This window comes from Marmota marmota, unplaced genomic scaffold (genome assembly GCF_001458135.2).
Source record: "Marmota marmota marmota unplaced genomic scaffold, marMar, whole genome shotgun sequence".
Lineage (NCBI taxonomy): Eukaryota > Metazoa > Chordata > Mammalia > Rodentia > Sciuridae > Marmota > Marmota marmota.
The window spans coordinates 4,110,195-4,124,155 of record NW_025999982.1 but is presented as its reverse complement, the minus strand read 5'-3'; the positions used below and the strand labels follow the sequence as shown (position 1 = coordinate 4,124,155).

General features: G+C 36.2%; 1 protein-coding gene across 3 annotated transcripts in view; it reads left to right on the top strand.

The window, feature by feature from the left end:
* Srpk1 (SRSF protein kinase 1) overlaps positions 1-13,961 on the top strand; it is a 63,328-nt gene that overhangs the window by 38,148 nt on the left and 11,219 nt on the right. For all 3 annotated transcript variants that reach the window (XM_015487621.2, XM_015487622.2, XM_048805190.1), the window contains 7 exons: positions 2,809-2,915; positions 3,695-3,860; positions 5,344-5,369; positions 6,002-6,215; positions 6,590-7,009; positions 7,383-7,483; positions 9,435-9,542. In XM_015487621.2, the coding sequence (XP_015343107.1) occupies positions 2,809-2,915; positions 3,695-3,860; positions 5,344-5,369; positions 6,002-6,215; positions 6,590-7,009; positions 7,383-7,483; positions 9,435-9,542 (1,142 nt within the window). The remainder of the gene's footprint in view (positions 1-2,808; positions 2,916-3,694; positions 3,861-5,343; positions 5,370-6,001; positions 6,216-6,589; positions 7,010-7,382; positions 7,484-9,434; positions 9,543-13,961) is intronic.

Genomic DNA, 13,961 nt, shown 5'->3' with positions numbered 1-13,961 from the left:
CTCTCTCTTTTTTTTTTTTTTTTCTTTTCTAATATTTTTTAGTTGTAGGTGGACACAAGGCCTTTATTCTTTTTTATTTTTCCTCTCTGCCTCTGTTAGTTTTCTCACATACATGCACTTGTTAGTACTCTGCACAATACTTGAAGGGAACCCTCTGTAAATTCCCAAGTTCTCGGGGCTGGGGATGTGGCTCAAGCGGTAGCGCGCTCGCCTGGCATGCGTGCGGCCCAGGTTCGATCCCCAGCACCACATACAAATAAAGATGATGTGTCCGCCAATAACTAAAAAATAAATATTAAAAAAAAAAAAAATTCCCAAGTTCTCTTCTATAGCTTTCTCCTCTTTGATGCCTTGTATAGCTTCCTTGTCTCCCCAGACTTTCAGCTCGATCTACTCAACTCATAGGGTGACTAGAAAGTGTCAAGGCAGTATAGTGGGGGCAATCTTAGAATTTAACTCATTTGTTTCCTTCTTTCAGGGATTGTTGCTCTTGTTCCCCAGTGTCCACAGAGTTTTTTGTGTTTTTTTTTATATTTTGTCTTTTTTTTTTTTTTTTGGTTCATTACAGTAGCTTGAGATGTGATCCTGTTGTTTTGATTTGTCATGTCCCATTAACCATCCTTTCATGTCATTAACCTTTTTTTTTTTCTTATTTGGTTAAGAATTTAGGCTAGTTATTAGTTTGTTTCTTAATTCAGATTTGTCTGATTATTAGTTCAATTAATCAGTTTTGTTAAGTATGATAGATAATGTCTTATTCTCAAGTGTACTGTATCAGAGGGCAAACAGTGCAAATTTGTGTTTATCATTGGTACTGCTAAGTTTGATTATCTCTTTGAATTCACTGTTGTAAAAAAAAAATACCTTGTTCCTTTTATAATTAATCTGTGAAGTGGTATTTTGATACTGTGATAATCATTTTCCCGATAGTCTTTTACATAGTAGTTTCATTGATTTTTACCTGAACCTATTATTATTATAGTGATTATAAAAATGATGATTTTTCTGTTTCCATCATATTTTGTATATTTATCATTTGACTGTCTTTAAAGAAGACATTTCCTTTCTGCCCCTCTCACACTAAAATAACATTAGTGTATGTACTCTTTTGTGGGAGGGGCAGGCAGTCCTGGGGATTGAACTAGGTGCTCTACCACTGAACTCTACATCCTTTTTTTGTTGTTTAGTTGTAGATGTACACAATACCTTTATTTTACTTATTTACTTTTATGTGGTGCTGAGGATCGAGCCCAGTGCCCCACCCGTGCTAGGCAAGCACTCTACCACTTAGCCACAACTGCAGCTCACATCTTTTTATCTTAATTGTAAGTCAGGTTCTCACAGAGTTGCCCAGGCTGGTCTTAAATTTGTGATCCTCCTGACTCAGCCTCCCAGTTTTTTGGGACTACTATAGGCTTATGCCACTGCACCTGGCTATTTTTAGCTAGTCTGTTACTCATAACTTTACTCTTTAAAATAGTCATCTCTTTGGCAACTGCATTCTCTTCAAAATATTTCCCCTTTTTTTTTTAATTCCCTTGTTTGGCACAGCAAGGTGTCCTAAGCTCATCCTGTATTTTTCCTGTCCCGTAGCCTTGCATCTAGCCATTTTTCTAATCAGTCCAGGCTTTCTTTTAGTGGCAAATATTATTTAAAACAAAAATCTGGGCTGGGGTTGTAGCTTAGTGGTGAAGTGTTTGCCTTATACACATGAGATGCTGGGTTCAATCCTCAGCACTATATAAAAATAAATAAAATAAAGGTATTTTATCCATCTACAGTTTTTAAAAAATAAAGGCATTGTGTCCTTCTACAACTAAAAAAAAAATTTTTTTAATACCTGGACAGTGGGTTATTACTATGTTGTGTTTATGTCTTGACTATTTAATGTATGTTGAAACTTATGAGGATAGAAGACATCAACATAAGCCGAGTGCAGTGGCACACACCTGTAATCCCAGTGGCTCAGGAGGATCACAAGTTTGAAGTCAGCCTGGGCAACTTAGAAAGACCCTGTCCTGAAATAAAACAGGTTGGGGTTGTGGCTCAGTGGTTTAGTGCCCCTAGGTTCAACCCCTAGTACCCCTCACCCACCAAAAAAAAAAAGATGACGACAACTGAAACTGTCAAAATCTCTGTGATGCCATGCACACTCAAAAGAGTATTCCTGCTCTGTGGTGTGATAAGAATGTTTGAATATAAAGAGTACACATGGTGGCACTAGGATGAAGGTTAGTTTATAAACTTTAAAGCATAAATCAAGTCAGTTTTCTATTTTTTAAAAAAAATATCGAGGGCTAAAGATCTATAGCTCAATGGAAGTGCTTGCCTGCACTGGGTTCAATCCCCAGCATTGTGAAAAAAGAAAAAGAAAAAAAGGTTGACTTTTTTTTTTTCTAGTTTTGATATCTTATAATGCCTTGGAATCATTCAGGTTTTGTTTGTTTTACTTTGAGACTCTGATAGTAGGAACTATTAACCCTCTATGTTAGGGAAAAAACTGCTTTGCCTAAATCTCCTCAATAGCTTTAGCTTAGTGCTTGCGCTATGTGTGTGGGTTTTATTTCTTTTTACCACTGAGTTTATTAATATGTATAGTTTTTATCAAGAAACTAGCTCTTTCTCTTTTCATGGATTTTTTTTTTAGCAGTAGACCTTGGAATTTCAGAATATTGACAATCAAGCTCTATAACTTTTTGTATCAAAAGAAAACAATATGTAACATTTTCATTGTGGTGGAATCTACATCTTTTGTTTTGCTCTTTTCTTTTGTGCCTGCCTCCTTTTTATTCCTTAATGAACTCCTAGATATCTGCATGGTGTTTGAAGTTTTGGGACATCATCTGCTCAAGTGGATCATCAAGTCCAATTATCAGGGGCTTCCACTGCCTTGTGTCAAAAAAATCATTCAGCAAGTATGTCTCTTTCTCTTTGCTATGTGGTCTATTTTAAAAATCAGGGTTTTTTAATTGCTAAAATTAAGTTGTTTTTTTTTTCCAGCCCGTGGGGTGTATTGTGTCTATCCTGTTTGTAATTATTGAAAATATCTAAATCTCCTTTACCTACATTTAAACAGTTAAAGGGTATGCTGAATATTTGTTGTCAGTCTTTATTTATTTATTTATTTATTTTATCAAGAGAAAAATATATACAATTGATTTATTCTGTAAGATAAAAATACATCATGCCATATACATGACAGGTGAGGCCCGCAGCACTGGCGCGCACAGCTCAGCCCACGCAACTGTGCACAGACGTCATCCTCCACGCTGTGAAGTGTCAGTACCAGAACCCGAGGTACACAGCAAGAAGCTACCTGGGTCAAAATGCTGATAAAGGTTCTACAAGCAAACACAAAACAGTGTGTGTTTTTATTAAAGAAATGTAAACAGTTCATACAAACACATTTTAAAATTACATCTTCGAAAAACCCTATTGCCGGAGTCCTGCAGATGCGAGCATGATCATCTCTCTTTTTTTTTCCTTTTTCAAATTTTTGTGTTAAATAGAAAGCTAAAGTTAGGTTAAGTTCCTGCTACATGATTCTATTATGTGTACATGATTCTCTGTTGTTGTCAGTCTTTATAATGTACCTAATTAAAGATTATGTCCAAATAGAATTAGCTTTATAAAACTTGGAAGTCTAGACCAATCTTCTATATTGTGTTTACAAATTTGCTGTGTTCTCATTCAGGTGTTACAGGGTCTGGATTATTTACATACAAAGTGCCGAATCATCCACACTGACATTAAACCGGAAAACATCTTGTTGTCAGTGAATGAGCAGTACATTCGGAGGCTGGCCGCAGAAGCAACGGAATGGCAGCGATCTGGAGCTCCTCCACCTTCAGGATCTGCAGGTATATTGGGCAAAGAGGGGCTTTGCTCTCATTGGAAGTTTAGATAAATTTCTACCATTGTTTATTGCCAAGGTGTTAATAAGACACTGTTTGATCATTTAACTGTAAAATATTTAAGAAAATAGATCAACCTTCAGGAGACTTTTTTCTCATTATTCCTCTGAGATTCTTACAGACATGTTATATATTAAAATAGCTAATTTGTATTGTTGTATAAAGGTGTTATTTCTTTATTTCATGGCCATTTTTGCTGTGCTACTGCTTACCATGATCCTACATGATCACTTGTGGGTTAGTTATCTGCAGAGGAACAAGATAACATTAAGAACTTGGGCGGGGTGGTTTGGTAGAGGGGTGGTACCGGGAATTAAATTCAGGGGTGCTTGACCTCCGAGCCACATCCCCAGCCCTATTTTGTATTTTATTTAGAGACAGGGTCTCAGTTGCTTAGCACCTCACCTTTGCTGAACTGGCTTTGAATTTGTAATCCTCCTGCCTCAGCCTCCCGGGCCACTGGGATTACAGGTGTGCACCATTGCACCCAGCTAAGAGCTTGGGTTTACACACTAGGATAAGACTTTGATCTTAGCTTCACCATTGACTGGGAGGCTTTGGCTAGCTGACTTGATTTCAAGAGTTACCATGATTAAATTTCACATTGATACAGTTATGAGCATGCCACATAATAGTATATGTTGAATAAATTATGGTTGTGAACATTTTTTTCCATTTTAGTAGCTCGGTCATATTTGAGGAACTTTCTTGATATGCAGGTTCAAACAACAGTTATCATAAAGTTTCTTTAAAGGAAGAGCAAAAAAGAAGGAAACAAGAAATTAAAACAAGAGTTTAGTTTTGCACAGTGAACAAGTTCTAGAGTTCTTTTGTACAACAATGTGGGTATAGTGAGCACTACTGAACTGTATATTTAAAAATGATTGAGGATACATTTTTCATTGTGTGTTTTTTACCGTGTTTATAAATGTTTTTTAAAGGAAAGGCTAAATATCCTACCTAAATTAAACTGTTATTTATAATATATTCTATAGCAAATTACTATAGTTCTTGGTGTCACCTAGGCCCCCCTGCCCCACTCTTAAAATTGACAAGTTCCAAGGGGGAAGAATTTGGAGGTGGAAGTGCAGGTTGGGGATGAGGTGCTTGTTGCTGGTTACTTTCTATTTTAAATAGTGTGTGGGAATGGGAAAATAGATTATTTTAGCAGCATTAATAGTGGAAACCAGAAATTAGGACTTGGCCCTTTGCGTGTATTAATGCTACCTGGGGAAGGATTCATTTTAACTTTTTTAAGGTTTGGCAACTTTTGTATGCATTATTTGTTTTCTTTAAAAATAATGATAATGTGGTTTCTACTGAAGTCCTTAAAAACAATAGGCTGTTCAAGAAAAACTTTTCATTTTGGTTGGGTATCTTGCCTGCTAAATACTACTAGAATTCTTACTTGGTTTTCTTTTCTTTTCAGTCAGTACTGCTCCCCAACCTAAACCAGTAAGTATAAGGGGTTTCTATATTTAATTCTGATCAATGGGCTGTAGGCATGCATTCTTCTCTTATGGATAGTCTCTGTTTAAACAGAGTTTGGAAACCAAGGGAGAACATATTCCTGCGCTTCTGTAATTTTCTTCAGCAAATTCCCATGCATCTTCAGCAAATCTGTACTGGTGATGCTTCTGTAAATTTGAGTGTCCGAGAGTAAACTAGCCCCACAGACCACTCAAAAGACCAAGATTTGTTGTTAATTTTATTCTCATTTGGTTTCATAAGAATATCTGCTGGTGGTTTTCTTTTCTTTTCTTTCTTTTTTTTTTTTTTTTTGGTCCAAGGATTGAGCTCAGGGGTGCTTAACCACTAAATGACATCTGCAGCCCTTTTTATATTTTATTTAGAAATAGGGTCTCACTAAGTTGCTGAGGCTGGCTTTGAATTCGAAATCCTCTTGCCTCAGCCTCCCGAGCTGCTGAGATTACAGACTTGCACCACCACTCCTAACTGCAGCTTTTAAGTTATTGGAAAATCTTAGGGAAAGAATGAAATATAATTAGGAAGTATTTAAAGTTTCTCCAACTAGGGATAATGGATTAGCCACCTGAAGGCTTTATCTGTTTGTAATCTCCGCCCAGGCTGACAAAATGTCAAAGAATAAGAAGAAGAAATTGAAGAAGAAGCAGAAGCGCCAGGCAGAATTACTAGAGAAGCGAATGCAGGAAATTGAGGAAATGGAGAAAGAGTCGGGCCCTGGGCAAAAAAGACCTAACAAGCAAGAAGATTCAGAGAGTCCTGTTGAAAGACCCTTGAAAGAGAACCCATCTAATAAAATGACCCAAGAAAAACTTGGTATAAATAGAGCATCACAAAAATTACTTTATGGCACAATTTAACATTAATATATCATTGTTATATAATATAGTGGTTTCATATATAAGTACATCTCTGGGAGTATCCTTGTAAGGATTTAGATCTTTTCATAAACGTTAGGCAGGTGACATACAAATGTAATTTCTAATTTTTCTCAGGAATTAGAGCATAAACTTTGTTTAGTCATTGGGTAAGGATAAAAAGATCTTTGCTCTTCCATAAATAGGTTTTAGATATTTAATCATGTTTTTATGTCACTCAGTATAAGTTCTAGAAATGTTTAATCTTGTGAGAAATTGTTGTTTCACTCACATACATACACATGCGTCCTGTTTTGTTTGTTTGTTCCTTAGAAGAGTCAAGTTCCATTGGCCAGGATCAGACACTTATGGAACCTGGTGTAGAGGGTGGTGCAGCAGAAATTAATTGCAATGGAATAATTGAAATCATAAATTATACTGAGAACAGTAATAAAGAAACATTGAGGCTTAAAGAGGATCTGCATAATGCTAATGACTGTGGTGTCCAAAATTTGAAGCAGGAACCTAGTCTCCTAAGCTCCCAAAATGGAGACAGCAGCACAAATGAAGAAACAGACTCTTGTACACCTGTAACTTCTGAGGTGTCAGATACCATGGTGTGCCAGTCTTCCTCTAATGTAGACCAGTCATTTGGTGAACAGGACATCAGCCAACTTCAAGAAAGCATTCGGGCGGAGATACCTTGTGAAGATGAGCAAGAGCAGGAACATAATGGACCACTGGACAATAAAGGTATCCATGCAGATACACCAACACTTCTCCCCTGCACAACACATTCATGATTTCTAGACTAAAAAGTACCATTGTTTTTGTAACTACAGTTTTACAGCAGGTGTCCAAGTTCCTTTTAGTATGTAAAGCAATAGCTAACTTTGAATTTTATTGATTGTGTATGGGCTTCAGAATATTTCACTTGGTGCTCTGATCACAGAGGTTTTAATTCTAGAAATAGAAGTTATTGCTGTGTTCTTTTTGTCTTAGAAAACTTATTATAGGTTGCCAGTTGAGGGCCTGTTTAACTCTTACCTTGGAGAGAATTATTAGAGCCCTTTGGGGTTTTTTTTATTCATTAAATAGTTTTATTGACAGTGCCTGTTGTCTGTAGGAAAATCCACTGCTGGAAATTTCCTCGTTAATCCCCTTGAGCCAAAAAATGCAGAAAAACTCAAAGTGAAGATTGCTGATCTTGGAAACGCCTGTTGGGTGGTAAGTTAAACTTGTCTTTGTGCTATGTTTTGAAGTGACAAATGTAGTTTCACTTTTTTTTAAACCTTTTTTTGGAAAGTTCAGATATATCTATGAAAATAGGAAAAATGATAAAATAATGAACAATCCACCCCCAACCTCCACCTGTTCACCCATCACCCAGATTCAGTAAGATGAACTCCTGGGCAATCTTGTATTATCACTATTATTCTCTTTTCATACTTTTAATGGCTGTGTTCATAACCTCCCTCCACCCAACTTCTTTTTTCAAAACTGCAATCTAACTTAAAAATTGTGATCTTTTAATTCACTCAATATACTTTTTATATTAAATCAGATGGTTACATAGTATTCCCTATGTCTTTAAGCATTTTTGACAGCTCTTTGTGATTGATACTCTTTTTGCATGAATCTGTTTATAGTTATCTTTAGGACATGTCCTAAAGGTAGAATTGCTAAGTCAAAAGTTAGGTGATTTTTTTTTTTTTTTTTTTTTTAAGGCTTTTAGATATATAGTGCCATATTACTTACAGAATGGTTTGCATGTAAATGAAGACTACTCAAAAGAAAAAAGAGGAAATGATCCAGAATCCAAGAGGATCCCATTTCCAGTCTTTATTCTAGAATATTGTTAAAACATTTTAGAGTTATTTGGTTCTCTTGTTTCATTTGTTCTGTGTAGGGTGCTTAGTGGGACACGTTCTACCACTGAGTTATATCCCTAGCCATTTTTTATTTGGGGACAGGTTCTTGCTAAGTTGCCCAAACTGGCTTAGAACTTGCAATCCTCCTGCCTTAGCCTCCCCAGTCAATAGGATTGCTGGAATTATAGGTGTGCACCAGCTTAATTTTCTCATTTTTAAAAATAACATCCTGTTCTTATTTTAATATTATTTGAATTTTTTTCCTTTATATAGGTGAAACTAAGCTTCTGTTTTCTTGTTATTCATTTAATTTTTAATTATGAAAATTTTCAAACATAGACAGAAATAAAATAGAATAATGAACACTCAGGCCAATCATTTTTCTTCTGTATCTCAACCTTGACCAGATTATTTTGAAGTATAGTCCTATATATATTTTTTTCATTCATACATGACTTATTGAAAGGTGGGGTTTTTTAATATCTCAAATAATGTATCAAACCCCGGGCCTTATGCACATGAAGGGATCACTATACTCTGTACCTGACCCCCATTTCCAGCCCTTTTTGGTTTTTGAGACAGGGTCTTAATAAGTTGCTCCGCCTAGCCCTGAACTTGTCTCCTCCTGCCCCAAACTTCCGAGTAGCTAGCATTACAGACATGTGCCATTGTGCCCAGCCATATTTGATGTTATTTTGAGGGATTAAAAGTGTACAGGGGAAGGAAGAATTCTTTATAGGTGGTATAAGTGGTTATAAATGTCTTAAAACCTGCAACTTTGAGTTGTTGTTGGTTTTTTTTTAAATACCTTTTCATTTATTTATTTATATGTGGTGTTGAGGATCAAACCCAGGGCCTCGCACTTGCTAGGCCAGTGCTCTACTGCTGAGCCACAACCCCAGCCCAAATTTTAGTTTTCATAATGAAAACATAGCTAAGACAGTTTGAGTTGAATCTGAGTTTCATTTGTTGAAGTAGTCTGTTAATTCTAGACAAATGAGCAACATAATTTTTATTTGGAATAACAATTTTTCATTTCTTATAAAGCTATTATTATTTCCTAAATCTGTTTATCTATATTAAATTTATTGTCATCTGTTACAAAAATAATTTGGAATAGCATGTGGTAAGGCTAAGGATTGTTTGGGGGTAATAGCTTCAAAGTGATACTTGAAAAGTTAGCTAAATGGAAACTTTGGGGAAAAACTTAAGAGAATTTATTTTCATCTTCATTATTAAGTAATCCTGACTTGTTGCTTTTTAGAATAAATGAATTTTAAAATACTGTTTCCTTTCTATTTGCTCAGCACAAACATTTTACTGAAGACATTCAAACAAGGCAATATCGCTCCCTGGAAGTTCTGATAGGATCTGGCTATAATACTCCTGCTGATATTTGGAGCACAGCATGCATGGTAATGTTTTGTATCCTTTGACCTTGTTTCATACCTTGCCCTGTTTCAGCAGACCAGCAAATTAACAAGCAGAAAAAGAACTTATCATAGGTGACTTGTCATGGGAATTATAAATCCTGTGTCTGGAGGGTCTAAATTAAAAACAACTGCTGTGAGGTTGATTTGGATTAAGTTACAAGTACCCTCACCCTTATAGCATTGATCTGTTTGCAGGTAAGGCACACCTGGAAACTATTTTATTCTGTACAACTCAGCAACTCCTCAGACATTTTTTTCATCTTTGGAACTCAAAATATGAAGCCAAATCAGACATAGATTCATAAGTTGCTTCTTTGTCCCTAACAAGCAACTACTCAAGTAGTCAGATTTAATTGATATTAAAAATTTCCCACAGGGCTGGGGATGTGGCTCAAGCGGTAGCGCGCTCGCCTGGCATGCGTGCGGCCTGGGTTCGATCCTCAGCACCACATACAGACAAAGATGTTGTGTCTGCCAAATACTAAAAAATAATAAATATTAAAATTCTCTGTCTCTCTCCCTCTTTCTCACTCTCTCTCACTCTTTCTTTAAAAAAAAAAAAAAATTTCCCACAAATAGACTTACATTAAAAGGTATTTTATCATTTCCTGAAATGGAGTATACTCTTTGAGATCTTTTATCACTGTTTGTCCTGTTTATTTATTTACTTCTCTTCCACAAAGTTATAAACCCCATGCTGGAGAGAATAATGTTGGTTATATGTGGCTGGCATGTTTTCTGTGGGTACTTGCAGTGCAGTTCTGATGATAACTACCTGGAGTTCTATCTAGGGGTCTGCCATACCATAAACTTAGGTAAGGTCCAGGAGGCCCATTTGGGAATTCCAAAGCTAAAGGTCCCCTTCCAGGAAACTAGGACAAAGACCAATGTATTTTATATCACAGGGCTTAATATTTGTAAACCATCAAATGAATGAACAGAAACATACTAAACTCACTTCAGGAAGAATAGATTGGAAGCTTCAGCTTCTTTCAAGTCAGATTACTTTCATCCATGAAAAACTTGGTTTTCAAAAATAGTAAAAGTTGGGGCTAGGGCTGTAGCTCAATAGCAGCATGCTTGCTTAGCATGCGTGAGGCACTGGGTTCGATCCTCAGCACCACATAAAAATAAACAAATAAAGCCATTCTGTCCTTCTACAACTACAAAAAAATTAAAAAAAAAAAAAAGTAGTAAAAGTTGCCAGGTGTGATATGTACACTTTTAATTCCAGCAACTCAGGAGGCTAAGGCAGGAGGATTGCAATTTGAGGCCAGCCTCAATAACTTAGGAAGCTCCTATCTCAAAAATAAATTTTAAAAGTCTGGGTGTGTAGCTCAGGTAAAGCACCCCTGGGTTCAGTCCCCAATACCCAAAATGGTAGAGTTAAAACCATTAAAATGTTAAAAAGAAGAAGTAATAGTAGTAATAGTAGTAGTAGTAAGGTAAAGGATGCACTTAAATGCTACAATTTTCTTGACCAAGGGATGGAAAGCACTTATGAATCAATATCATGAAAACTTTAGCCCTACTTTTTTTTTTCCCTAAATTTCTCTCATTCTGCCAATAAATATAGGAAATGTTGCTTTAAATTTGTCATATACTAAGTAAATATAAATCTCATAATTTCAGAAGTGCTGGAAAGATGGATCATCCTGCATCAAATGCAATTAGTTGATAGAAAGGTTCTGACCCTTTCTGAGAGGCTAAGAAACAAGTCCAGAAGTTGCCTTCCACATTATTGATGGAGATAAAGTTAGAAGGGCAGCTATATAAAGGGTCAGGACAAAATATCTGTGAAAAACATTAAGAATTAACAATCTCTCAGGGCATAGAGGAAGATCACTGGCAGGATGAAATTCTTCCTTGCTGTCTTTTGAACATCCTTTCCCCTTCAGCTATGGGGAAATAAGTTTATAGTTTCCAGTTAGATCTTTTCTTGTAGCTTTTTTTTTTATTGTTGTTATTTTTGTTTTTTGTTTTGTCTTGTTTTTCAAATCTTTTTATCTCTGAAATTCGGGACAGAATTGGTGGGAAACTGAATGTGCCTATATATAGTAAGGAAAATTGCGTATTTTTATCTGTCCCTGAAGTGACATCTGACTAACTAGTGGTATGTTTAGGGGGGAAAAAACTAGAGAATATAACTTTATTTCCCCTAGATGTTTTATTAAGCAAGGGAATGGCTCTCGGAAATGGAAAAAGGGTTTCATCCTATTTTATGTTTTGAACTCTAAGGCTGCTAAAAGGCCCTAAGCTATCAGAATCCAAAAGTGATGTATTTGACCCGTAAAGTTTTTCCTGTCATCCCCATTCCTAACCTGAGCTGCCTGAATGAAAATGCAAAAAAATGACCACATTGCTCAATAGCTATTTATATTTCACCAATGATGGTCACCTTTATTCAGCAGCAATAAGTCATGGTGGTAGGGATAGAATACCATTTTAATGAGTAATATTTTGAGTTATTTTCATGTAATTTCATATCTTATACAGTGAAGCCATGGGTTTGCTATTTCTGTTGTTACTATTGCTGCCATTGCCAGTTTTCTGATAAACAGATATTATAACATGTTTAAAAAATAGACTACCTTGGGGCTGAGGTTGCATGCAGTTCAGTGGTTGAGCACTTGCATGCATGAGGCATTGGGTTGAATCCTCAGCACCACATACATACATACATACATAAAGATATTGTGTCCATCTACAACTAAAATATATATATTTTTTTAAAAAAAAAAAATAGAATATCTCAACTGGGCGTAGTGGCACACACTTGTAATCCCAGCAGCTCGGGAGGCTGAGACAGGAGAATCACAAGTTCAAAGCCAGCCTAATAATCTAAGATGGTAAACAACTCAGTGAGACCCTGTCTCTAAATAAAATTCAAAATTGGGCTAGGGATGTGGCTTAGTGGTCGAGTGCCCCTGAGTTCAATCCCTAGTGCCAAAAAAAAAAGAAATCTTGTTCTTGCTTCTCTCACAGGTAGAGAGAAGATCTTTGTAGCTAATGTAAGCAGGGGTATTTGGATTCCCAGACATTGCTATCAGTGAAGGGGAAGAACATGGCATTTTTTAATAGGGAAGGAAGCCAGGGGAATTGAGAGAAGCAAACATTTGCTCTCCAAGGATGATAGAGTCGTAGTTGGTTGATTATAGGTCCTGCATTTTCATTGTAGATCCTGTAAATAGCACACAAGTAAGAAGGAGGGCTCTAGATCCCTGGGGCAAGGTAGTCTTCTGTTTTGATCATGCATAGCTTCAACAAGTCAGTTCAGATAGTTGTATGTTAGAATATTTATTTTAGGAATACTTTGATTACCAAAGTTATCAAAAGTTTAATTCCAAATCTATAGCAGTATCTTATCCTTATTGTTTAGTTTTTGTTTGTACCAATTAATGTCAGACTTAAGTCTATTGACTTTCCCTACTAAGGGGAGAAAAAAAAAAAGACTTGGTTCTTGGCCTTTTTCTTTTTTCCTGGGAGATCCCATGGCATCTCCAGTCTCACTTACCTCTACATTTCATCTGGCTTTTTCTGTCTCTAACTATATCTTGGGCAACTCCATTTGAATATCTAATAAACAGCTCAAATTTAAATTTTTAGATCAAAAGGTTTGATCAAACCTCAAAAGGTTTGATCCACATATTCAGTTTTTGTAAATGACCCTTTGTTCACCCACTTAAAAAGCTCAAATCCAAAACTTTTAGGTTAATTCTTAATTCTTTTCTCCTTTTGCTCTGTACACCTAGTTCATCTGCAAGTTCTACCTCTAATACATATCCAGTACCAGTCACTTCTTACCTTTTCCATTAACCCATTATATCCCAAGTCATCATTGTTAAATACATAGACCACTACAGTGGCCTCTTCTTTATTAGCTTCTGTTTTTCTCTCTTTGAGGTACATTCTCTCATAATAGCCTGAGTGATCTTTTGGGGGGAGGCGGTACTGGGGATTGAACTCAGGGACCTTCAACCACTGAGCCACATCCCCAGCCCTATTTTGTATTTTATTTAGAGACAGCATCTCTAAATAAAACAGTGCCACACTGTTGCTGGGGCTGGCTTTGAACTCATGATTCTCCCATCTCAGCCTCCCATGGGATTACAGGTAATGTGCCACTGTGCCCAGTCTGAGTGATCTTCAGTATTAATCAAATCATGTTATTTTCCTGTTTTCAGTTCTTGAATTGCATCTATTTTAGTCAATTTTTTTTTTTTTCTTTAGTCACATTAAGCTCCCTCTTACCTCACTCTTTCTGCTTCTACCTATATAGGTCTTGGCTCAACATAACCTCCTGACCATTATGATCCAGTGGTCTGTGTTGTTTTAATTACTGTAACTATCAATATTTTTAAAGTTTTTAGTGTACAGTGTTTCTTTTTTAAGTGGAATTGT